Below are 27,875 nucleotides of genomic sequence, written 5' to 3' on the forward strand. Positions count from 1 at the left end.
TTCTCGGAGCGGGGACCTCTGGCTCTGCCTAACAGGGGTGTGTTCGAGGTCATGCGGAGTGTGTTGGAACCTGGTTCAACTCCACAGTCGGCTCCGTCCGCCCCTCCCTCTTCGGTGCCTCAGGTCAAGTCTACTCACTCCCTCATCCCAGACCGCAGAGAGCCAGCTCCTCAGGAATCCCCTGTGGGGATCTCATCCTCTTCCGAGGCCTCTCCTGAATTGGCAGAAGAGCCCCTCGGAAGAAAGTGTAAGAGGAAACACATAGACTCACCTGAGTCCGTCACCTCTGACACAGATTTAGAGGATTCCGAGGGTTCCCCCCGTTCCCCTTCTGAAGATCGTCTCCTTTGCAGACATTCTAGAAATCCTCAAACAGAGGGGAAATTGGCCAGCCCTCAGCCCTTCGGAGGATGAATCTGTGTATCTTGAGGCGTTTGGCTCTTGCCCTTCCACCTCCTGGGTGTCTCCCCCCTTTGACCCCCTCATGCAGGTGGTAGCAAAAAAGGCATGGACGGCTCCTGATTCAGTGGACCCCACTCCCAGGAGACCCTCAAAATTTATCACGGCACCAGCAGATAAACAATTTCTGACCAAGGGAGTTTCTGTGGATGCTATGGTGGTTGCTGCTGCCACTAAGAAGGAACTAGCTGATCCTTCAGTGCCTGTCCATCCACCTAATAAGGAATCTAGGTCTATGGACAGGTACGGGAAGCGGATGTTCTCGTCAGCGACCTTTGCAATGCGTTCGCTGAACTACCTATGCCATTTTACTCGTCTTCAAAGGGACTTGATCAAAGAAGCGAGTGACATGTTGAAGGATCCTACAGCTGCGGGTTTTCAGGACAAGATGAACACTCAGCTGGCTACCCTGAACTCCATAGCTAACTCCTCCATGCGCCTCCTTTCGTATGCGGCTGATGGAGCGAGCAGGGCCGCAGGGACAGGTGTGGCCATACGCAGGCATGCCTGGATGCGGCTATGCAACTGCGGACCCCTTTAAAGCGTCGTTCACTAACTCCCGTTTGATGGATCATCTCTTTTGGTGCGTCAAGTGAAAGAAACCTTGACTAGGTGCGAGACGGATGGCAAGACTCTTTCTGCCGTCGAGTCCGTTTTCTACTCCTTCCAGGCCTTACCCCAAAGGCCCGAAAAGTGGGAAAATGTGGTTCATAAACAATCTCAAGGGACTTAGCCTGGCGCACAGAGTCGGTTCCCGCCAGAGGCAGAGGGGAACAACAATGGTAGGCGATAAGCCCTAGAGGCAGGGGGGGTCCGCAGAACCAGGGCAATCGAGAAACTTTCTCCGATAAGCCCTTTCAGCATCCCTGAGGTGTTGCCCGACTGTCCACCTTCGGAGGCAGTCGGGGGAAGATTGTCACTGTACCCAGAAGCCTGGCTATCCCTAACTCAAGACAAGTGGGTACAGTCCATCATTTCCGAAGGCTATTCCATTCCCTTCGTTCGCATTCCAAACCAGTCAAAAAAATCCCTTCCAGATGTTCCACCCACTCAAAGGGATCTTGTAGCTTTGGAAATTTCAAAGCTACTTACAAAAAGAGCAATTCAGCCAGTTCCAGCAGACCAGCAAGGATCCGGAATCTACTCCAGGTTCTTTTTAGTTCCAAAGAAAACAGGGGACTGGAGACCAATTTTGGATCTCAGTATCTTGAACAAGTCTGTCAAGAAAACAAGATTTCGGATGGTCACACTACAGTCCATCCTTCCCCTATTGGGAAGAAAAAAACTGGATGTGCTCTATAGACCTTCAGGATGCGTACTATCATATAAAAATGAACAGACGCTCCAGAAGATTCCTCCGCTTCAGGCTGGGAACCAGTCATTTTCAATTCAGAGCCCTGCCCTTTGGACTCACCACTGCCCCCCGGGTGTTTACCAAATGCATGGCAGTGGTAGCTTCTCATCTGAGACGTCAAGGATTCCAGGTGTTTCCATATTTGGACGACTGGCTCCTCACAGCTCCCACCAAGCATCTTCTTCTAATGGCCGGAGACTACACCTTTCGCATTTGTCAAAACTTAGGCATCTCAATAAATTGCAAAAAGTCTGTTTTGTCGCCTTGTCGTGCTATTACCTTCATAGGCGCAAATCTAGACACAGTCAACATGTCTGCGAGGTTAACAGATCAGAGAATAACAGACATACACAAACTGGTCTCGCTCCTCTTCAGCAACAACAGAGTCAAAGCCAGGTTAGTTCTAAAAGTATTGGGGATTATGGCGGCTGCCATACCTCTGCTTCCATTAGCCAGATTCCACATGAGAATCCTTCAATGGATGCTCTTCACACAATGGTCATACCAACAACTTCCGATGTCTCACACCATTATGATTACGCAAACATGCAAGAATCATCTTCGGTGGTGGATGTCTTCCCCTCAGCTCCTCTTGGGAAGACCCTTTGTTCCTTCCCCTCCAGTTGCTACTCTGACAACGGACGCCTCCCTGATCGGGTGGGGGGGGCATTATCAGGGCAGAACTGTCCAGGGCATATGGCGACCAGACGAATGCCACTTGCACATAAATGTTCTAGAGATGAGAGCAGTGCTTTTAGCGTTGCAAGCCCTTCAAGACTCTCTTCCATTGGGAACGATAGCAATCCAGATGGACAACATGTCTGTAGTGTGGTATATCAACAAACAAGGCGGAACCAGGTCCTACCCCCTATGTCGAGAAGCACTCAGACTATGGCAATGGGCGATTTCTTCTCAGCGTTTTCTGATAGCAACGCACATCCCCGGGAAGTCCAATCAAATCGCGGACAAGTTGAGCAGAGCTATCCTCATGCCTCACGAGTGGTCTCTGAAAGATTCTATTGCGAGAAAAATTTTTCTCAAGTGGGGTCAGCCTTGCTGCGACCTTTTTGCTACACCCCAAAACAGCAAGTGCAGAGATTATTTCACCCTATTCCCGTTACCAGGCCAATCCAGCAGAGACGCTCTAGTCCAAGTTTGGCCCCGGGGACTTCTGTATGCATTTCCTCCCTTCCCACTAATTTCTCAAGTGATACAGAAAGCTATCGCTCAGAAGGCCTCTCTGATCCTCATTGCTCCTTACTGGCCTCGACAGGTTTGGTTCCCCTTTCTACATCAATTTCTGTTGGAGCAACCTTGGCATCTGGACCTAGTTCCAGATCTTTTGATCCATCAATCGGGTCAGTTGCATCGCTCCCTCCCCTCTCTGAACCTCACTGCTTGGTTCCTCCAGTTCCTACCCTAGCCAGGCTTCCTCAAATATCTCACACTGTTCGAGATATTTTAATAGCTTCACACAAATCTTCCACTCGAAAAATTTATCTTAGTAAGTGGAAACGTTTTGCCTATTGGGCTCAAGGAAGGGACTTAGATCCTTTCACTGCTCCCATCCATGTGGTTCTTGATTTTCTAGCTGAACTCTTTCATGCAGGTTCATCTCCTTCTACTCTCAAAGTTCAATTGGCAGCTATATCTAACTTTCATGTGGGCATTTCAGAATCTGCCATTATGTCCCACAAGCTTTGCAAAGCGTTTTTGAAAGGAGTTTTTCTACTCAGACCTCCTATAAGAAATCCTCCTCCTCCTTGGGACCTTAATTTAGTTCTCAGTTCTTTGATTCTTCCCCCTTTCGAACCTGCAGCTGCCTGTTCATTAAAATTGCTATCATGGAAAACTCTTTTTCTCGTAGCTATTACTTCAGCTAGAAGAGTTTCAGAACTTCATGCACTCAGCTGTCGACCTCCTTATCTGTTGTTCCAAAAAGACAGGGTATCATACGAACCAACCCATCCTTTTTACCTAAAGTGACCTCTGCGTCTAACCTAAATCAAAGCATTGACCTCCTGTGTTTTTCCAGGGTATTCTAATAGGTCGGAACAAAAATTGCATTGGCTAGATGTTCATCGTCAGTTAAGGTACTATTTGGATAGGACCAAACAATTCAGAAAAACTGACCAGCTGTTTGTCTCTTATGCAGAAGGCAGAAAGGGACTTTCTGTTTCAAGGTATCACTATCTAGATGGCTAACATCTCTGATTTCCATTGTTTATGAAATTAGACACCATAAGCTGCCTAATAAACCTAAGGCCCATTCCACCAGAGCCTTGGCTACTTCTATAGCTTTCCAAGACAGACTGCCTATTGACACCATTTGTGCAGCGGCTACTTGGGCTACTCCTCATACTTTCATTTCACATTATAAGTTGGATTTAGCTTCCAGACATAGAGCTAACTTTGGTACCACTGTTCTCAAGAGTCTGTTCCGTTAGGCCACCCAGGACAAGGTGCTAGGGACGCGGTCCCATCCAGCAAGAATGAAGGCGAGATAGACAACTTAACATATAGAAGTTATGTTCTTACCATAACGTTCCATGTTAGTTGTCTTCTTCTCGCCTTCTTCTTGCGTCCCACCCTCCTTCCCCCTGGCCTGGACAGACCTAGAGGAGTTTGATTGTGACCTCTCTTTCTACCACCTCTTTACTATAGGTATATGCTCTGCTGTGCATATTTTCCTGGATCAGGCTGTAGGTCACCCTTTCACTTCTCCCTTGTTTATAGAGGTGGACTTCTTTCCAGTTATTCTGGTACTATTTTTAGCTGGGCCTAGCTCACAAACGAGATCTGAGGTAACTCACGCCTAGCATTGTGGGATATAAGGGGAGCCTCGAGCCGGTGGAACCAACTCTCGAGCTTTTAGAGTGGCAGTCGGGCCGAGGTCGGCTCCGAACCCATCCAGCAAGAAGAAGGCGAGAAGAAGACAACTAACATGGAACGTTATGGTAAGAACATAACTTCTATTTATGGTCCAATGGTCCAGTGCTGCAAATGTATTTTATTATTTTGTTCTTGTATTCACCACATGTGAAGCAGTGTGATTGTGAGATCTGTAGGCCCAAGACTGATGGTACAGTATCTTGCTATGTAAGTGGAAAGGATTAACCAAGAGCACAATATTATGGGTGAAGATTTGGGGACTTTTGAGATATAAAACCTAGTGTTTTAGGGAAGAGCCTGATGCACTTGATTAGGAGCAGGTTATTAAAGCATTACTATAAAGAAAAGAGGTTTAAGAATCGAGCCGAAATATAATTGAAGAATAGTGGATAAATGCCAGTGGAACAGCTATTTTTTTCTTCTGTCTCCCCAGTTCTGTAAATCTACTACTGTATAATATTAAGAGGAATGAATTCTTCTAGTAGGGGATAAGAGATGAATAGATATGGGGTGTGTCAGAAAACCAGTTATGTAGAAGGATTAATAAATACTAAGTCAAGCAAGTTATATTTTTTATTTTCACTGAACTACTGAAAAGTCTCATGCATTTGTCACTTCAGAGGAAATACTGTAACAGTGTAATTTGCACAGTCTTGTAAATATGTTCTCTGCTGGGTTTGTTTGTTGACTTGGTTCTGAGCAATAAAGTTTTTTTGCAAAATAAACAATTGGGCAAAGAAAACCTAATCATAGTCCAACTTACTTAACCCACTACTTCAAAAGAGCAGATCAGTTAGAGATATGTTAACTGAATGTAGGGTCACTCAGAATATATCCAATTATATTACAGTGCCACACACTACAAACCAGAAAGGGAGCACAAATTCTACAGAGGTGCAAGCCTTCATTTTCTCCAATGTAAGGTACTTCACCTCCACACACCTCAAATGGCTGTGAGATCATAAAACCTGGAATTTAACGATGCTTTTATTCTCACTTCCACCAGATTTTATTACCTCAGAATTAGTGTAACTCTGCAAGAGTGTGTTTGGGGGTACAAGGGGTCTTGTCATCATCAAAACCTTATTTGGTGAAATTTAACATATTTGCTGAAAGGGTGTTTGTTGATTTGTTCACAGAACTGAATTAAGACTGTTTCTAAATACTGCTGCATTTGCTTTGCTTACTGCAGATTTTGAAGGAGTGGGATTGGTAAATCTGGCTATAATGAATTAATTTTTGCTGACTTTAGGTTGGCCTAAAGTTTCAAATTATGGCTAGCAAGCAAACATTTTGACTGTTCTAATATTTGGAACCTGTGACTAATGATATACTGAAGATTATTTCCAAATTATGTACAGTCTGCAAAATACCACCTTTACTGTTGCATCCCATTTGGAATAGTAAAATACCCTTGTAGCCAACAAGGTTTGGTTTGTTGGATCTCATTCCTTAGTGAACTTCTCACTAGGAAATACTACTAAACCGCTAGAGAAGAGCAGATGAGTCCTTTCTCCCCAGGTCAATTACTTGTAGCCATGCATAAATGCTCTAGGCCCCCTCCTTCTGCAAACACTAATTACTATTCTATGTATTGTTAACCTTCTCCCTGGTAACAGGACATTTCCCATCACTGGCACATCCTCTACTTCTACACAAGGAATACATTTTGCCATAGATGTGAATTCTGTCAGGAAGGATATAGTTGGACATATCAGACGATGTTACAACACTGACCCTCATCCCGACTGTCTTTGGGTATAAGGATTCAGTACTCAAGCTCATACCAGTTCATCATAGACTTCATGAGTGTTAATGCCATTGACCTCAGGAAAAAAGAAGCAGAAGCTAGTGCTGTGGCATAGAGAGATGAAGTTCTGAGTATGACCCAGGTGACTCTGGTTTGTATAGTGCTGTTTGTACTGGAAGAAATGACAGAGGAAAAGAGGGAGAGAGAGTGAGAGATGGGGGGGGGGGGGTGCCAAGGCAGTGCCTGGTTGCTTCTCTTACCAGGAAGGGATTAGTTCAGCATGTCCAGGGTGCATATGCCATCCTAGGTTCCCTGGTGGAGACCAGAGATTGTGCAGAGGTGCTTCTTGGAAAGAGGGGAAGGACTTTGAAGATTATTGTCACTCATGGAAGTGGGTGACACCCATTGTGATGGCCTATTGCATGCCCTCCCTTGGATGTCGATGCAGTTGCTGAAAAGATGACTGTCATGACATGACTATGCCCTTGCCTTGTAAAGGGAAATTAATGGATGATGGCAGCCATGACTATGGCTTGGCGGTTAGCAGTCATTGAGGTGAAAGAAAATAGAGTAAATAAGAAACAGCAGCTGAGATATTTGCAGAACAAGTGTAGGGAAGTGATCTGCAGCCAGTGCTCAGAGTCCAAATCCATTGAATCTAAATTATGATCACAGCCACTGTTTTGGAAATCTTAACAGCCTCTGCATGGAGGATGTTCCTGTCCTTATTCAGTAACTATAAATAGAAGCACTTTGCGTATTTCTAGTTTTTATGGATTTTAATAGTACACTTAAATAATGGATGTATTTTAGTTTGCAGACACTTTTATTTTATTTAGATGCTATGCCTTTAATAGCTCTTAAATGAAGTAGTTTTGATGTTAATTAATATCATACTTTTAAATGTTTGGTTCACAGCTGATAAAGCTCCAGGAGGGAGAAGAAATTATTTATTGTGCTGTTTTCCTAAGGGTGGAACTGAATCAATTTATGGAGATGAGTGTGCTGTCATTTTTATTTCTTATGGCATCATTTAAACTTTACATGTGGCTACCAGTGGCCACATTACTATGTTGAGTTTCAACTGCATGTAAGCAATACCTCTCAACTGTCCAGATTTTCACAGAATGTCCTGATTTTTTTCTCATATTTTTGTCTGTTCCTCATACAATTTTGGTTTTCTAATAAACCATTATCAAGGATGGCAGTCAGAAAGTAATGACAGACATTTGAGTTTCAGACTTCTATCCCTTCAGAAAATTCATGCTAATGCAAAAACTATTATTCTATCAACTTTCTAAGTTTGTAAGAGCAATCCTTAAAAATTGTTCCTATTTTTGGGCCTTTCTCCTCCCATTATGTATGGCTTTGTCCATATTTATTGATCTAAAAGGTTGAGACATACATAAGACATTTTCTCCATCTAAATGTATTTGAGCTTCCATTCACCAAGGTAAAAGGATGGAAGTGGTAGAATGTGAGGATTGCAAGTACTGGATGAAGGAAACATTACCTAGCAATTGTGGGAAAAGAAATAAAAGTATATATATATATATATAAATCTCTTACAAACATGTTTACCATCTTAATAAATATATTTCTAATTCAGGAAAATACTGGCAAGTAATAGATGGCCCTACATCCCAGCTAACTGTGGACACGCATGACGTATCCCTTGGTTCTTACACCATGGAAGTGACTGTTTACCATTATAGAGGACGTCAGAAATTCATTCCTATTGGGAAAGGCACATCTCAGTTCGCTATCACAGGTAAGTGACTTGTGGCATGTTTCTGAGTTTTGCCATGTAAGCAGAGAGAGCTTTTGAGCTATCAAAGGTATGTTGGAGAACTTTAGAATTAAACAAACACATGAAGAGACAGTTTTACAGCCATGATCATTCAGTGTGTTAACTGCCTGGTTTAATATTCTTAATATGTTTCTGTTTTATAAAACCCGACTAAAATTACAGTATAAACAGACAAGACAATATACAGTTTGGTTCTGTGTTAAATGTTTGTATTCAGAACTGAAATACTTTGGAATTCCATCCATCCACTTAGCCATCTCGTCTTTGTGAGGTTCATGGTGGTAGTTAGTGGAATGGCATAGACCAAACCTCCCTTTTCTCATAGAAGATTCCCCAGCTCATCCTGTAAAACCCATAGGAATTCTCAGGCAAGCTGAATGATATAACCTTTTCTGCATGCCCTGGATCTGCCCTTGCACCTCCTACCAGTGGATTTTACCAGGGAAGGCTCCCATGATAAGCATTCAGAGGGCATCCTCAGTAGGGTGTCCAGATCACTTCATTTGAGTCCATTCATTCCAGAGGAACAATGGCTGTACTCTGAGTTTCTCTGGTTTAACTTCTCCAAGTCTTTTGGGTTTCTAATACTATGACAGGAATGGACCCCATTCCTAAATCAGGGTATGATTAAAGTTTATGAAATTAGTATTGTTTGTTTTTGGTGTTAGTCAAAAGTGCCATTTGCAACACCCACAATGTGCTCGGAATTGACCCCTTCTGTAATTCATATGGAGTTGCATGTATCAGTAACATCTCTAAATTTGACTGTAATTTTTTTTATTAGACCTATTGTTCCTACTACTACTACTGGAATGTTCTGGTTATCCTTCTTCCACATTGCTCTCATTTCTGCCTGCAAATCCTGGTATTTTATGACTTTGTCTCTCTGTACATAAGACACTGTAATCACTGGGTCTAGCAGTTTCAATGATCAGTGCTGCTTTTGTGTTTTTTTCTTGGACTACTATATTTGTTTTTCTCTCACCTGTTTTTTGAATTGTTGGTGATGGGTGATCCCATGGGATTTACAATACATCATTCTCTGTACTTTGTGGTTCATGTTTCCAGTGCTTCTCAACTACATCAATGTTGTAGTGTTTGCACAATCCCTAATTCAGTAGTCTTGCTTCATTATTGTACCTTACAGTATACAAGCCTTCTACCATGAGTGTATTAGATCCAACAACATGTGTGACTGTCTCCAGTTCTTTTTTTACAGAACCTGCATTTGTCTGTTTTTCACACATGCTCAATGCACTTTTTAAACCAATGTGTACATAGTCCACTATTCTGTGTCACCATTATTAATCTTTCATCTTTTGATTTCAGTTCACCTCTCCTTGACCATTCCTGCATTTAATCCTGACCAACTTGAGGTTGTTCTATGAGATCTCTGTACTTACCACAATATATATACCTGTTTCACATTCCTTTCCTTTCCTTCTCATCTGGTTCTTCTCCTTATATTCTTTTTTTTTTTTTTTGGTACATTCAGTTGCTGTTTGATTTTTGTTACCTCTGATTTCATTTCCATTCCCACTGACACCAATATACTTCTGCTAAACTAAGCATGGAATGGAAATAAACTTAGACCACTTCTCCTTATGTTTTAAAACTTTCACTATGTTTGGATTTGATGAGGTCAACAGATATGTATGCAGTCACACGACTGCAGATCTGTACATGTAATCAGTTTTGAGGAGTCTCATACCTCTTTCAGAACGAGGAATATATAATCTTGGTATATCATTTGATAAATATGAAGCATTTTTCTTGTTTTCCTGTGCAACTTATCCATTACCTTTTGGGGACAGTCATTAACCCCAAAATTATAATTTAGAACAGGAAGAGCAAATTGGTTTATACCCTGAACGTTATTCCTAGGTGTCAAGGCTGTTTTCAGTATTAGTTTGTCTTTTGAGGTATTCCTTACTGAGTTTTATTTGCATTTGTTCATCTTTTATTGCCGATCCTTCATCAGTTCTCAAATATTTATACACTCCCTCCTGGTCAAGCTCCTTTATATCAAAGTCCTGTCCCAGATTAAAATTTTCTTGGTACTGCAAATTTCCTGCTTTAAACGTTACCTTTGCACACTTATCAGGATCAAATGGCATTCTTATATCATGTGCAAAAGTTTTAACCACTTGACTTCGTGCTTTCAACTCCTCATCTGATGAACTGTATAGTTTTAAGAAAATAGATGAGATGCCTTTGAAACGTTTTTTTTTTTTTCTGGGAGCCAAACTGTAACCATGGCCTAGTTGGTTAAGTAAATAGCTTAATGGGTTACAGGGAGGACAAAACAGCAGCGGTGACAAAGGACCACCCTGGAATATCCCTCTTTGATTTTTTATCCCTGGGATAATAAGTTGCCCTTTGTCATGGTTTAACTGCAAAGTGGTTTTAAACTGTTTCATGGTCAATGCAATGTAATTGATCAATGCAGGTTGTATCTCGTATATCTGTAAGTGTTCCTGTATCCATGAATGTAGGATGTTGTCAGATGTTTTTTGTAATCTTTCCATGTCATACTTAGATTATTCTCCTTTTTACAATTCTCTGTTTTGGCTTTATTTAGCAACAATTGCTTATTTCTTCCATTTGACTTTCTTTTGCAGCCTTTTTGTTCCAGTGCCATGATTGAGTTTTTTTCTAAATGACTATAAACTCTGTCTTCATCAATTCTATTATATAGTTTGTACATAACTAGCAAATGGTCTATAAATATTAGGATGGCTTACAGCTTCACTCTTAAGGAGTTTAATTTTTCTTGTTAACTTTGTTGGTGTCTGGGATTCACATATAAGTAATTCTTACTTTGGGCTAAATCTTTGTATAATGATGTTAATGCGTTTCGCAAGATATTAGGTACTGCAGCTGGTTCTGGTATTTTCCATTTAGGAGCGTTTCTTAATTTTGTTTTACTTTCACTGGCCATAAATTCACCCCATTTCATATCTTCTAAACTAGAACTCCTTATTGCTTCTTTCATTTTTTCTCTCCATTCAGCATCTTTGTTATGTTCCACAAGGTGTTCATAAATATTTCTCCAAATGTGTCTATCTTTTCTTTTTGGTAGCATTTCTATTCCTTTTGCTTCCCAGTTCTGTATAAAACTTTTTTTTTTTTTTGCTTATTTTTCCATTGTATTTATCTGCATAACTTCTAAGTTTTTTTCTGCCTGTGTTGATATCTTTAGTTTATTATTTGCAATAGTGCAGGATAGATCCTGGTCTGTTTTGATACTATGTGTTGCTTTTACCAAGTCTATCTTTTTAAATATTTTTGTTGATTTGTTCCCTCGTCTGTATTCTTCTAACAGTGACACTTCTTGTCTTAATTGCTTTATGGTTGTCTCTATTCAGTGCTTCCTTGGAGACATTTTATTTCTTCCCTTCCTTTCCCTTATTGCTCTGTGTTTTTGTGGTAAGATTTTATCCTGTTTGGCATCTACTTCTCAGAGGTCCAGACCAACACAGTTCGCTGACAATTGCAAGCCATTATTAACTCCCCGAGTGATATAGATATCTTACAGAAAGGCCTCACTGAGACCAGTGACTGGTGTTGAAACCGTGGCCTTAAGCTTAATGCCAAAAAATGCGTCACCATTCCCTTTGGGAGAAACTCAGTTCCCACTAATTACCACATTGATGGTAGCCCATTGAAGACTGAAGGCATTATAAGAGATCTGGGGACACAAGTTGACAGCAACCTCTCCTTTGACCACCAGTTTGCCACTGTGGTCAGAAAGTCCTTGTATGTGGCTCATCTCATTACCAAGGGTTTTGCATCCAGGAAGAAAGAGGTCATCATCTCTCAATACTCTTCCCTTATTAGACCAATCATCGAGTATAATGCCCCATTTGGCATGTACCTCACTAAACACCTGCAACAGCTGGAAAGGCCACAAAATTACCTCATGAAGAGGATCCTAGGCCTTAAACACATGCCCTACATGGACAGACTTTGTTGCGTCTTTCGGCTTTTCCCGGTTAGGGGTCGCCACAGCGGAACTCCGGTCCGCTAATGATTGGTAGGTGATTTTTGCATGCTGAGTTACCAGCCCTGACATGGACAGACTAAAAAAAAAAAAAAACAGCTTTTCCTCTATCTCTTATTGTCTATTAAGAGGCGATCTCTGCTTGACTTGCAAAGCCATGTCTGACCCAGCCCTGTTAGAAGTGTTACACCTAAAGAAATCCCAATCCCTCCACACCATACGCTCCAGGGACCTCAACCTCTTTAACACAATCAACAGAATATGATGGAGGGACAGGCTCATAACCCAGAGACTGCTCATGCTCTGGAATAGACTTCCCATGCATATCAAACAGAACACCTCACTGGCCCTTTTCAAGAGAAATCTTGAGTGGATGGGAAATAGAAAATTCACCCCGGGGATCACTCCAGTGGCGCTACTTGATAGAGGCACCAGGAACTAATGGCAGCATGATGCCAGGACACTTCTATGGGCTAGGTTTGTAAAGGCTCCAGGGCCGTTGGCCTAGTATACACGTATGAACCTACAAACCTTTATTAATTTAACTGCACAGTACTTCTGTTATATCACATGAATTTTTCTCAATAGTATTGATTACTGTTGTTTATCTGCTTTATCAAATTTCTAATATTTTGGGTTTTGTTTATTTTCTGTAATCTATTTCTTTCATCAATCTTAATATGTCTATTTATCCCTATTAAATCAAGCAACTTTTCCCTTATATCATTTTCTTCTAAACTGAAAGCACATTCTTTGCTCTGTCTTTCCTACGAGCATTCTGCAGAAAGTTCCAGAACACCTTCATATGACATATTCTGTTCAGATGCATCCTGCATCGTCTGCTGCTCCTTCATATGGGAACACATCAGTGCATCACTCCACAACATTGCCTGTGTTAAAGTTGCCACCATTTCCTGCTCCTTCCCTTGCTGTGCAACTTCAGCTGAATTTTTATGACAGTTTCCTACATAAGGCTCTAAAGCATCATCATGTGGCAAGTCTTCAGGTGCCTCCCACTCCATCTGTTTCTCCTTGGTTTGAGGGCTCATTGTTCCATCATGCTGTGACATTACTTGGGTTGGATTTTCTACACTAAATGCTTCACTTCATAAGTAATCCATAAATTCAGTTTTACTTCTTAAACTTCTCCATTAATAATCCTCTTTTCTACTTTCCCCCTATATCACTAAGCTTCTCAGCTACTCTGTAACCAAACCCCATTTTTGCCTCTTGTATCTGAGATCTCATTCTTTTGCCCAATAAACAAATCTCACTATGATGGATGAGGACAGGACATAGACTGGACCAGTAAATGAAGATCTTTGTTCTTTGACTGGTCTCTCATTTTGTTACCACATTTGAGTACAGCACTTGCAGTAATGCTGCTGCTGTACCCATCTGCTGCTCAGTCTCTTGATCTCGTCTGCCTAAACTTTTGAACAAGACCATAAGATACTTAAACACTTTCACATGAAGTAGCTATTCCCTTTTCACTGACAGAAAGTAATCCGCTCATTGATGTTAAGGATATATAATAAGTTCCAGACTGTGATACTGAATTAACAAAGTTGCAAAGCTACTTAAACCACACTAAAACATGACTTATTACTATTTTTGTCCCAAATGTTTGCATTTTTTATGAATCTTCCCTGTGCAGAAAAGTAATAAACATATTTTAAATCTTAGTGCTAAAATTCTGTTCACTTAATGCAAAATCTTCATTTGGGTTTAAAAATAAGTTTGGTTTGGTTTTGAGAAATTACATTTGTCACATTCACGATATTTTTCAAAGAAATAAGTATTCTAATACTGGGACCCTCCTCAATGGGTTTGCAATTGATATTATCCTTCCTTCTGCATGAGTTTGTCATATTTTCCTCTCAGGTTTTCCCTGGGGGGCATATATGCTATGTGCCGGTATTAATTGTAATGTCATTTGCACCTTGAGTCTGCTAGCTGTTTTCTGATGCTCACACAGTTTAGATTTTGAGCATCACACTTGTTGAAGAAAAGTTCTGACATTCGATGCCTGTTGCGCCAAAGGCTTCTGTGTGTCATTATAGCTACAAAACACTGCCACTGTTTCTGCTGTGTGGTAGAGAATGATGTAAAGAACTGCATAACCGTGACAGGATTATCCCAGCCACCCGTAGCAGAAAGTGGCTTTTATCTACCTAACTACAATGAGAATGGTAGAGTTTGAAAGTATACAGGGTGGGGATTGCATGAGGGTCCTACATTTGGTGGCAGGCCTTTGTTGCAGCATTGTTAAAGGCCTAAAGATTCAGAGGGCAAGGCAGTGGTCACATTCTCCTGGAGATATGCCCACTCTCTTCGGATGTGCTACTAGTCTCTGCATTTTGCATCCTTGCTCTCAGTTAACAAGGCCTTCAGTTCAAGCTCATCCTCTGCTTCAGTAGATACTTAGTGATGGGAGAGTACACCTCTGGAGGTGGCAACTCGGGGAGTACAACCTGAGTGTAAGCACCACCAGTTTCTTGGTCATTCAGTTAAAGCACATTAACAACCATACTAACAAAAAAAAAAATGATAGTTACGACAATAAAAACAACAAAAGAAGATCCAAATGACCGCTCTACACTTGCAAATGCCAATCAATCTGCTGCCTTGACTTTTCACCTTCACAGGATCTGACATCATAACTACACCAGCCCCTTTATATAGGTTACAACCACTAATTATTCAGTCATTATATAATTATACTTATTCTTAAAACGATATATAATACACCATGTAAACATATATGAACTTAAGCCCATAAGGCATAACAACTTACCCAACACTCTAGTCATAGGTGACTCTATAGTCAGGCACACTGATGTTCCACTCGCCAGGCTAAACAAGGAGAAAGTTACTGTCAGCTGCCTGTCGGGTGCCAGGATCCGCCGCATAATGCACGCACTCATTTTGCTCCACAACAAGTGTAACTATGACTGTGTCATTGTCTGTGTTGGTGTGAATGACCTGAGAAGTACCTCCCTGGGCTACATGAAAAAAAGACATGGAGGAGCTCCCTGATGTTGTAGCCCAGGCAGGTATGACCCTAGCCCTGAGTAGCATCCTGCCATCACCCAGAATGATACCACAGTACAAGGATAAAATTATTGACTTCAACAATTGGCTAAACTTCTGGTGTCATTCTAAGGGGATCCATTATCTGTCTGCCTGGGATGACATGATTGACAAACCACGATTCTTTGCCGGAGATGGCCTGCACCCCTGTCACCCTTGGGATTCCGGATACTGGCTAAGGCTCTTACCACCCCTATAGTGCCTTTTTTAGGCAAGGTTCAAATGACAAATTTGCTACCGTAACAGGTACAAGTAAGCAAAATTTGAGGGTAATGCTACTCATTGCTAGAAGTCAACCTCAAAATGCACTCACTTGAGGCACTCCTTAAAATGGAGAACATCTGCATCTGTGCAGTGACAGAAACCTGGTTCAAGGCTCTAGAGAGCACCCCTGCATTGCCAGGCTATAATTCATACCACACCTTTCGGACACCTAACCTGGACCGAAACACTAAAGGTGGAGGCGTGTCCATATTCATTAAGGATATCCACATCTCCAGGCTAGTTGCTCAGCATATTGCATCCGAGATTATCCAAGTGCAACTAACTCTGAGCAAGACCGCAATCCAAATTGTAGCTTGCTACAGATCCCCCACCATGCCCCAGGATTCCCACTCCTCATTTCTTGATACACTGGACAATATTAGGGTACAACCCAATACTCTAATAATGGGTGATTTCAACTACCCCATTATTAACTGGGAAAACTACTTATGTACCAACTCTTTTGCTCAATGTTTTCTGGAATTCATAAATTCCAATGCCTTGGATCAACTTATCCACACCCCCACCAGGGGCAGCAGTATCCTAGACCTAGTCATTACCAACATGGACGACTGGTGTTCCACACCAGAAGTCAATTCCTCGTTGGTCAGATCCGATCACAAGCTAATCACCCTAGACATCCACATCCTGCCCCCACCCCCTAGGGAAACCACCGTAAAATATTTCTCCAAAGCCAGCTTCACGCTTCTTAAGACAGAAATGGCAAACGTCATGACACCCATGCAGATGGACAGTAGAGGTACGACTGTTGAATGCTACACAAATGCACTTTATAAGCAGTTACACAAGTGCATGGATCATGCTATCCCTAACAGAACCAAGATGCTATCCTCCAAAAAAAGGAAGCCAATCTGGTGGTCCCCTGCCATAAACAAACTCTACAACAGAAGAAAGAAACTGTTGCAAAAAAGAGTAAAATCCTATGATTGAAGGAACTCCCTGGTCAGCCTCAGTAAGAGGATGAGATCCCTCATAAAATCCTCCAAAGTTAGTTACGAAAACAAAATCACCACTGATTCTAAAGACAACAACAAAGCATTCTATAGCTAAGTCAAGAATCTCAATGGCAACACTCAGATCTGCTCTGAGTTACAGCACAATAGCACTAAATATACAGAACCAACTGATATTGCCAACATCCTGGCGGATAGGTCCAGTGCTAACTTTACCCCCCTCTCACCCCCTAAGGGCCCCATCTCTATACCGGAAGAATCCAAAGTTCCTTTAATCATGGCTGCACAGGTAAAAACCACACTCTCCAAAGCCAAGAACACAGCATCCATGGGACCTGACAACATCACAGGCTGCGTTCTACACAAACTACAGAACGAAGTTGTCACCCCACCTAAATACCATGTTCAGTCATAGCCTCACCTCAGGCTTTGTGCCCACTGAATGGCACACAGCGACGGTTAGCCCACTCCACAAAGGGGGAGCCACCACAGACCCCGGGAACTACCACCCCATTAGCCTGACGAGCCTGGTTTGCAAGGCCATGGAACGTATCATCATGGAACTTATAAACAAAGACATTGGTAATCTCCAAACTCTGGATCCCACCCAGTTCGGGTTTGTAAAAGGCAGATCATGTCTCCTAAACCTGATAGACTTCCTTGAAGCAGTCACCAAAGCCGTAGACATTGGAAAGGTGGTTCACACAGCCTATCTAAATCTCGCTAAGGCATTCGACACCATCCCGCACTCTGGAATTATAGATAAACTCACAAAATTAAATATAAATCCTTATGTCACAAGATGGGTGGCCAACTGGCTCACTGACAGAACCTACAATGTGAAAGTAGCAGACTCCAAATCCGACTTCAGATCAGTGACAAGTGGAGTACCACAGGGTTCAGTCCTGGGTCCTCTCCTGTTTGGTATCTACTTCTCTGAAGTACAGGCTAACACAGAAGGTCTTTGGCTAACAAAGTTCGCAGATGACTGCAAACTAGGAGCCATAATCAAAACTCCTAACGATGTAGACATCCTACAAAAGGGCCTCACTGAGACAGAGGCCTGGTGTCAAAGCCATGGCCTCAAGCTCAATGCCAAAAAGTGCATTGTCACCCCCCCTTTGGTAAAAACTCTGCACCCATGAATAACCACATAGGCGGTAGTCTACTTAACACTGAAAGTATGATAAGAGACCTTGGGACACAGGTGGACAGTAGTCACATCACCACAGTAGTCAGGAAATCCTTCTACATGGCACATCTCATCACAAAAGGTTTCTCATCCAGGAAGAAAGAGGTCATTGTTCCTCTCTACTCGTCACTCATTAGACCCATTATAGAGTACAATGCCCCTTTTGGTATGTACCTCACAAGACATCTACAACAACTGGAAAGGTCACAGAAGTACCTCACAAAGAGGATTATCGGCCTCAAACAGATGCCCTATGCAGACCATCTCAAAAAACTCCAGCTTTACTCCATTGCATATCGCCTACTCAGAGGCGATCTCTGCCTAACATACAAAGCTATGTCAAACCCAGAGCTGTTGGACATGCTCCACTTAAAGAAATCCCAATCCCTCCAAGGTACATGCTCTAGGGACCTAAACCTTGTCACCACAATAAACAGAACATGCTGGAGGGATAGATTCCTGTCCCAGAGACTTCCCATACTCTGGTACAAACTAACTATTTATATCAAAGCTCCTCATTAGCACTCTTCAAGAAAAATCTTGATGATTGGATGGGAAATAGGAAATTCACCCCGGGAATCACTTCCGCCACTCTGCTCGACAGGGGCACAGGAAAGTAATTTTCTTGGGTGGTGAAAGCCAGGGTACCTTTTTGGCTAGGCTTATATAGGCCCTAGGGTCAATATCCTAGTACCTACTTATGAACCTACGAACAAAATTTTGATCAAATCCACCTATACACTGTTATGTATTAATATATAATTCATATATTAATTTCTTGATTTAAACCCGTAGGGTGTAAAATGCCATAATTTAATATTATTTTAGTTTCTAAATACAATAAACTAGCTTCAACATCCCTACATCTGGGTAACAATGGCTTGATCAGTACACTAAAAAATAATTCAGTTTACCTTCCTTCATGTTTATTCAAAAAATGAATTGCAGCAGGGCTGTTTTAATTTTTCTTTCTGATGTTGCCATATGCCTGTTATATGAATTTCAGCCTTTCCTTTAGTTTGGTCCACATACCACATTTATAGGGCTGCAACTGTGCTAATTAATTTTCAGCATGAAAATGCATGGCCACTTCTTAGAGCTGTCAAATTATCCACTAAAGCCTCCACCCAGAGACAAAGTGATTTCTACTTTAAACTTTTCCCACAGATCCACAACTAAAATGATTTTTGGAACATACACACTACCATTAATTTTATTTCCATATAAATCCTTGACTCTGGATCAGATTTTGCATCGGCCTCATCTAAAAGTCCCTATTTTGCCATAACCCCTTTGTGCTGTTACCAAATCAAAATTCAACAATTCTTTCAGGTTCACATTTTTCCTGTATGGAAAAAATATCAGCAACCTTCCAGATCATTGGGAACAGTCACTTAAGTCACCTGGGTGGAGCTTGGTGTTGTCATTTGAGACCAAGGACTCCTCTCTAGGCTTCCTCCAAGCTCAGCAGAGCATGATGGCTATGTCCACTGGGTCCTCCTTTAGTAGATCTGCTGCTCATGCTCTAGAATTCAAACAGTGCTTTGAAATAATGTGAGACTTGTCCTTGTATGTGTGGACATCCTTCCTTAGAAAACATGGCCTGATCTCAACAAAGAAGTCCAGTGTAGTCCTGATATGCAATGATTGTTATGTATCTCTCTGAGAAACAATTTCTTGATGTCTGACACTTGATGCCTTCCCTTCTCAAGTTTGTCCCTACATGCATCATCTGTGAAGAAGCACATCAATTCTTAGACTAGAGGATGATGGGTTTCACATTCATATCTCATGTAAGTTGTCAAGACAGTCTGGAGGGCATTATCTCCAAGATGGATAAAGAAAACGAGATGATCTCTGTTGGTGACCCATCATTTGCAAAACAGTGAAGCTCATAATGTGTACTGTGGACTGGCCTAGAGCCCACATTCCTTCCCAAAGAAATGTTTGAATAGGCCTCTGGGTAAGGAGTTGTAGGAATCCTTGGTCATTGATCTACAGAGCCTGTCATTATGGATTCCAAGGTGGATAGTTCCTACAAAGCCCACACTGAAGGGAGTGAAATCCTGACCAGATATCCTAGATCTCACTTATTTGTGATCTCTTAATTCCAGCATGAGATCAGAGGCCACACCATTTTTGCCACATTGCTGCCTGACAAGGAGTCTGGAGCAAAGGACAGTGTGGTCTGGAGTGTTCCCATCTGCTCCGATGGGGCTAAGCTCACTAATCTGTTTGTCTCACCTTTTCAGGTTTTATTCCTAGTGATCAAGCATTAGAAAAAACATATAGCTCCTTCTTATGTCTAGACTCAAGGAGAAGTTGGCCAAGACTCTTTCTATGGCTTCCATGTTGTGCTACCATGTAGCTTACTGTAATTTTCACTGTGATAATGCTATGGCCAGTGCAGCAGAAACCAGTGTTTTCTACACAAAGTAGTGTGGTTGAGGCTATAGGAGGCTCTCTTTCCTTAAGGATAAACTCAGTCAGTCTATCCTGGATGTCCTGTTCTGAGAGATCTCTTTGGCCAGTCTTTCAGTTATCTGGTAGATGATCTCTTGAAGAATAAATGGGTCTTCACAGCAGTACTCTGTTAAATTACTCAAAGCCATTGTAATGCTTCTCATCTACTTTTGTACCATTTGTACATTTCTTTATATAGTGGAGCTTTTCTCACTGTGCCTCAGTTGAAAGGAGGCAACGTATGTCCAGATGGACAATCCCGGTAAACAAATGCTAATAAATAAATATATAAACTAAGAGCCTTTATTACCTCCCAGCCCTCCCCTCCTTCTTCTTTTCTTTGATGCTGTGCCAACCCCCCAAGATGAAGATGTTATGTACAGGCTGAGGAGGGCTAGAAAGCATCGGGCAGTCCTACCCATTAGGAGGTTCCAGCAAAGTCACCAGAGATGAAGATTGTGTGTGTGTGTGTGTGTGTGTGTGTGTGTGTGTGTGTGTGTGTGTGTGTGTGTGTGTGTGTGTGTGTGTGTGTGTGTGTTTGCGCATGCTGGGGAGGGTTATTTCAATTTGCCTTGTCTTCCAAGGCAATCGTGAATGATCAGTGGATTCTCAGCATGATAATACATGACCACTTTTTAGTGCTGTAAAATTTTCCTCAAGTAAAGGCTCCAACCAGAGTCAAAGTGATCTCCATGAAACTGTTGTAGGAGGCCCAGACTCTTCCTCATCAGAGGAACAATAGAGGCTTTTGATTCTTTGGAATGAAAGCACAAGTTCTATTTCTATCTCTTCTTAGTTCCAAAGGAGACGAGATTTCCATCCCATCCTGGAACTCAAAAATTACATCTGGTAGGTCCGGCTTTAAATGGTGGTTCTCCAAAGATCGTGCCCATAATGGTGACTCTAAAGGGGGATCATACCCCTGGTGTTGTATTACACCTGGATAGAGTTGCTGGATGCAGTAGGTTCTTTCTGGCACATCACAGGCCGAGGTCCACACAGGAGGTTCCTTTGATTTGCTGTGGGTGTACACCACTGTCATTAAACAGCCATACTGTTTGGTTTATCTTGTGTGCCTAAAGTGTTTACCAAGGTGATAGCTACTGCAGCAGAAGTCTTGCATGAAGAGGAATGCCATTTCTTCCCTTATGTGGATGACTGGCTTCTAGTGACACCTTAAAGGGAAGTCATGATAACATCCCCTATAGTAAATGCTGCCTTGGATGCAATCAATAAGGTGACCATAAACTTATTCTGCATTAGAAGATTGCCTTTCTTGGTGTGAGCTGTGAGCTGAGCATGCTCAGATGTTAGTTGTTCCTGCTTGTGGAGGGAGCCAAAGAGGCCATGATTTTTCAGATGCCTTGACCTTATTACCCTGTATAGTGATGTTGCACAGATCTCAGGCTTGAGCCCACTTTCATTTTCTGGGCCTGATGGCCACTATGATCTTCATGGTGCCTTTCATCTGGTTGAGGATATGGATGTTGTGATCTGTGAGGTTTCAGTAACTGCAGACTCATCATATATTCATGATGTCCTGTTGGTGTCAACCTCCTGTTGTTACTCTTAGGAGCAGTGAATAGTCTCCACTGATGTAAAGGTGGGTCTCCTTTTTCCTGCAGCCAAGTATGCCAGATGTGCTAATGATGGCTGCTTCACTAGTGGAATGGGGAGTTCTAAACTAGCTTCATCACAATTCAAGGGAAGTGGTCTCATCACTAGAAGGGGCTCCACATTAATTAGTCAGAGCTCCATGCAATCGCCCTAGCCTCAAAATCTACAGAGGGAAAGCTGCTTCCAGGGCTTCCCATGATCCAGTCTGACAACTATTCCATTTTGTGGTACCTAAATGAACAAGGAAGTACATGGCTATAGCTCCTGTGTAAACATGAATTGCAGGTCTAGCAATGCACCATAGATGGGGACACCAGTTTTTTAGTTGTTCACATTGGGTTAAAGTGAGTGGGCTCCCTGGTTACTCCTTCAATTTTCTTTTTGAACTGAGGGTTCCAGAGACTCTTTTCTTTGGCAGTTGGATTCCTGTACACTGTCCCTGTACTCCCAGAAATGATTTGTTTAATCGAAAAAGTCAGGAAATAAAGGTAAAAAAAACCATACCCATGTTGCCCGTTGGTGACTGAGAAGAGAGTTTTTCAGGTTTTCATGTTTTCATATATGTGATGGTAAAGAAAACCCTCTTGGATCAAGTAAAAGATACCATGTATAGCAGAGGTGGTCAAACCTGCCAGAATGCTTCTACCCAAGATATAATCTGCCAAGTAGAAGGCCTTCTCCATTTGAATAGAAGATTATTCAGTGGCATCTTAATGTGTCAGTATACAGGTGCTCTTGACTTAGCTCAGGCTTCCATATGGCTTTGATCTCAGTTCTATACTTAAGGTATATCTGTCAGGTATTTCTACCCTTCATGCCCTGGGAAAGATCTAGTTGTGGGATATCATTGATGTTCCTCAAAGTAATTCTACATCCCTGCCCTCCTTGGGTTGTTAAACTCATGATGGACAGCTTTGGTTCTTCCATCTGAAGCCACTAATTTCTTTTCCTTGCTTTCTTTGCAGGAACAGAAGCCAAGGAAGATAAAAAATTGTTCACTCCCTGGATATGCACTATTTGCTCAGGTTCTGCTTAATGAGAGTGCATGAGGTTTAGGAGGCTGGAATTGCTATTTGTCTCTTTTGCCTTATGGAAGAAAGTGCTAACAGCTACAAAGCAAACCTTTTTCAAGTAGACTGCAAAATGCATTATCTTTTGCAATTGGGTAGTAAGTCAGTCACTGGAAAATGGTGTTGTCATAGACCACCATAGTACTACTGTTCTGGTTTTAGTAGTTGCTTCAAAAATGTCTTCTCAGACATTTGTGCGTTCAGTACTTGGTCACTGGTTCTTGCCTTTGCTAAGTATTATTGCTCAGATCATAACTCCAGGAGTCTGGCCTACTCTGATACCTTGGAACTCAGCTTCCCAAGATTTAGCCTCTTGACTGTTTTCTGGCTTCTGCCACCCTGAGTAGATTTGCTGTTTGAGATACTTCCCAATTATAGTCCTCCCAAAGAGGACTGTTGATATTATCTGTAACAAATGTATTGCAGGAACTCATCTGTGATAGGCTCCTCCTTAACGTGTCTCAGATACCCTCTTGTCACCTCCCAATGACTGCTGTTGGTGTTCCTCATATGTCAGGCAGATACATATTTATATATGTTTGCAGTGGCTCTCTAGCAGAAGTGCAGGATTCAATACTTTGACTCCTGACATATCAAAAATTAGTGTGATATTGACAAATAATAGTAACTTCCACAACTTGCTGCTATAGTCATTTTTAAAATGTTAAAAGGGCTTCACTCAGTACTAAAACTTGTTGTTAAAGTGTTGTTACAAGGAGACTTCACTCCATTCACCCCTTCCAGTTTCACATCCCTACTAGCTTTTTTATCACTGTACCTCACTGTAGAGAGAATACTCCAGGATGCCACAGTTTTGGGAGTAATATATATTCCCCTTAGTTACACTTAAATTCTTGCTGTTCCAAAGATCCCAGTTACAATCCTAGGACTTTTAATGGGCACCCCTTTGTACCAGAGTATATGTATAACAAATCTTCATTGTTTTCTTGATTTGTGTGAAATGTACTTGTTTTGTTGTTGGGGCGAATTGGCAGGTTCATGAACTAGGCATTCTGCCTAAATTGACACGTGAACTCACAATGTGCACAAGCATAGGGCATATACACCTCTGAGTGTGGAAGCTTCTGAGAAAAGTCTGCTACTTTAGCGTGGCAAGAAAAATAATCCCAAATGTACGTCACCTGAGGAGGACTGCCTCATAGATTACCTGGTACAGTAAGAGAATATTAATTACTAGATTGGGCTGGTAACTGTAGCCATATCAATGAATACTCACCTTAATGCCCCAGTTTATATCTAAGCTGGTGTGCAAAATCACTTTTTTGAGATGAAATTGTAGAATAACATGCCACACTTCATTAGGTTTGGTTCTACAGATTTCATGTCAAAAGCGTGGGTGCCGGTTATTGAAGACTGGCAAGGTTATGAAAAAAAAATTCACTGTATTACACACATACTCATAACTTTAGTGGCTATCAATAACGTTGATCCCATTTTAGACTAAACATGTTGTAACCTTATTGTACAATTCTTCTGTAAAGGGTTATTTGTAGTCAATGTACAACATTTTCTTTAAGGACTGAATTGTGCACTGATAAGCCCATGCTGTTATGGAAGAGTCCCGTGGACGACATATGGACATGCCAGTCCTAAATGTTAAGAAGTAGCTAAGTTGTAACAGTTTGCTGAAATGTTTGTAAACATTGTTAAAATATATACCCCACTAAAATGTCTTGTAAATGCTCACCTTTGTCTACTGTTTCCTTTCAGAGAAAGATACATCTCCAGTTAGTAGATAATTTGGCCATATAGCTATGAATTTTAAATGGAAGGGGAAATAGGCATGCAGAGTAGTGGGTTTAAATTATCAGGATTAGGTCAGTGCACATGAGATGGTATACCATTTTCTTGCTGTAATGTGAAAAAGACTGTTTCAGGACTGACACTGACAAACTGAGACTGTTGAGCTAGACAAGTGGTTCATAGGTTGGTACTAGGCTATCAGCCCTAGGGCCTATACAAGCCTAACCAGACAATTCCCTGGATATTTCTTCCCACAATATTTACTTCCCTGGACCCCTATCTAGCAGGGTGACTGACGTGATCCCTGGGGTGAATTTCCTATCTCCCATCCAATCGTCAAGGTTCCTTTTGAAGAGGGCCGAGGAGGTGCTCTGCTTGACATGTATGGGCAGTCAGTCAGATATGGTGGGAACAAAAAATAGTTAACATTAACATTTACAGATTTGCAAGATACATTTTTCTGACTTGAAAACTAACATTGCAGTGCTTAAGAAGCTTTTTTCTTGCACATTTATGCCCTTGGTATTTAGTTATGTACATATTCTATTCAAGGCTGTTCCCTATATTTTAACCTCACACAGTTTGCTAAAGGCATGTTTTGCCTTAGCCAGAGGCCTTGCAACTTACCAACATTACCCATGAGATCCATTTTATTGCAAGATTTTTGACTTGTTTTGGAAGTAGTTTTCTACTGTACTGGCTTTGTGGGAAATTATGATTGTATATACATTCCCAGATCTTGAATATAGGTGCACAGTCATATCCTAGCATATTGGACATGTTCCTGCACTGAACATGCTGGTAGATGTAGTTGCTACAGACTGCATGAGTTGTTGGCTTATCTGTTCCCATTCTTTGTTGTGAATGACTGGCACTAAACCTCACAATCTTCCCTTTCTTTGCAGCAGTGCAGATCATGACGTGTTTGTCCTCCCCTCTACACCTACTACCTGACATTCCAGTGTAAATTTTAATATACTTGGCCAGCATCGTGGTGCCAGTGCTGTGGTGAAATACATTTCCAAAGTACTGATATTAACTGATAGATTATTGTACCATTTTCACCATGATCAGCACATGCAGGCAAGAATTTAAAAAGTATGATTAACTTTTCATAGGTGCTTCATTTTGTTGCATGTTTCTGTCTTGGTTTAGACACCTAGTCATTTTCACTATGAAGATGGTAGATGTCTGATTCATAATTTACCTGCCCTGCATTCTACTCTGATTTTATCCCAGTTGTGTGCTGTACCATTACAAGATGGAATAACTATGTATAATTTGCTATGAACACTATGGTGCTCAATGTTGGTAAGCCAATAATTTAACTAATAACAAATAATTAAATAAATTCTATAGGACTTTTTTCCATTGGCAACAAAATATAGCACCACCAGCTTTCTTTTTCTGAAGGGTTTTGATTTATTCTAAATTTAAAATGCCACCTTTTCTTTCTTTTGAAAAGGTAGTTGCTATATCAAAAAACTCCAGTAAGTATCCACAACAATTATTTTTTTCCCTCATTTTTACTCCCTGTTGCCTGCCAGTCATCTGGCTTGCTATTGTATGGTTGCAGTGCACTGTTTTCCAGGCATCCATTAAGGGATTTTCTCTGTATTCATTATATCCTCTGCATTTGTTGGCATTTAAAGGGCTAGGCATGCAGTGGACTGATATAGGTGCTGTCAACACCTCTGTGGCTGATGTAAGCCTCAGTAGTCCACCTCCCTTGGAATTTGAGCTATTAGCTCAGGCTTTGACATGTGCCTCTAACCCCCTCCATAGTCTCATTATTGCTTTCCCATGTCATGAATTAAAATTAAACCCAGGCAAACTGGGCTGTAGTCAGGGTTGTACCTTTTTATGCAACGGAGTTGAGCTACAAAACATAAAATGTATACTTGTTTTTTTTTTAATATGTATTCTATCTTCTGTCTTTGTTCTATTTTTAGACCAAATTCAAATGTATACATGAGTTTTTTTTTTAATTTGTCTTATATCCTCTGTGTTTGTACTGTTTTCAGACCAAATTCCTTTTACTGTGAGCATTGCACAGATTAATGATGTGAATCAGGCTGACGAAAACTTCATCCAGAACAGAGCCATCAGCTTTACTGTGCAGGTGCATGATCCCAGCCAGTACTTGAAAGATGCAGATGTCACTTTTTCCTGGGATTTTGGAGATAACAGTGGGACTTTGATCTCTCACACAACAGTTGTTACCCACACTTATCTTACAACTGGTACCTTCAGCCCTCAGCTGATCCTGCAGGCTGCAATTCCTGTGGACGGCTGTGGGACACCTGCCGGAACTGTTCTCGTACCAACAACAAGAGGATTAGATCCAATAACATCTTTTCCTATTAGTCAGGCCAGCACAGGAGGGGCATCTGTAACATCTGAGCCATTACCCTCAGCTCAGCCTACAGGGCAAGAAGGGACAACAGGTAAGTACAAAATTAAAGTCTCACAGTAATCCTGTGTAATGCTATAAATCTGGCTACATTAAAAGTGGTACAAATATGTGATGTGAATTATTACAGTTTGATTCTGTTGTTTTTCATCTTTGTTTTAACCTTCATTTTTTCCCATCACTCACCATTCTCCCACTGACTGCTTTTAGGGTTGCCACCTTTTCAGATGCCCAAAGTGGGACATTTTTTGTAGAAAGGTGAGATTTTGCATGGAAAAACATATCACTTGTCATGGGTAAGGACAGAACTTCACTTGTTTGCCAAAATAAAAGCCTACTCTTGTAGTTGTGTCTGCTGTTTCATGTACCATTTATGTGTGCCTGATACAAAATTACTGTTTTATGCCACTATTAAAGAAAACCCTATGAAATATTTTTGTCCTAAAATCTCAGCATATTTGGCATTTTTTTAGTTTTTTTTTTTTTTGCAGGGCACAACTGCCCAAAGAGGGACCATCCCTCGCAAAGAGGGATGGGTGGTTACTCTAACTGCATTCCACCTTGCACTACCTTGTGGCTACTTTTTGACTCGAGTCACTGATGATCAAAAAGAGCTTTAACTACTAGTACCAAAACTGTTATATGTCGGAAACATAGTTCATAGGTTGGTACTAGGCTGTTGGCCCTAGGGCCAATACAAGCCTAGCCATAAGAATTCCCTGGCTATTTCTTCCCACAGTATTTACTTCCCTGGACC

The 27,875-nt window shown here is 41.4% G+C and overlaps 1 protein-coding gene across 3 annotated transcripts in view; it reads left to right on the plus strand.

Annotated features, from left to right (window-relative positions):
- Positions 1-27,875, plus strand: part of PMEL (premelanosome protein) — a 706,375-nt gene that overhangs the window by 600,304 nt on the left and 78,196 nt on the right. For all 3 annotated transcript variants that reach the window (XM_044083764.1, XM_044083765.1, XM_044083763.1), the window contains exons 5-6: positions 8,065-8,226; positions 26,730-27,152. In XM_044083764.1, the coding sequence (XP_043939699.1) occupies positions 8,065-8,226; positions 26,730-27,152 (585 nt within the window). The remainder of the gene's footprint in view (positions 1-8,064; positions 8,227-26,729; positions 27,153-27,875) is intronic.

Source organism: Protopterus annectens, chromosome 9.part0 (assembly GCF_019279795.1).
Source record: "Protopterus annectens isolate FY-2018-M chromosome 9.part0, PAN1.0, whole genome shotgun sequence".
Classification (NCBI taxonomy): domain Eukaryota; kingdom Metazoa; phylum Chordata; order Ceratodontiformes; family Protopteridae; genus Protopterus; species Protopterus annectens.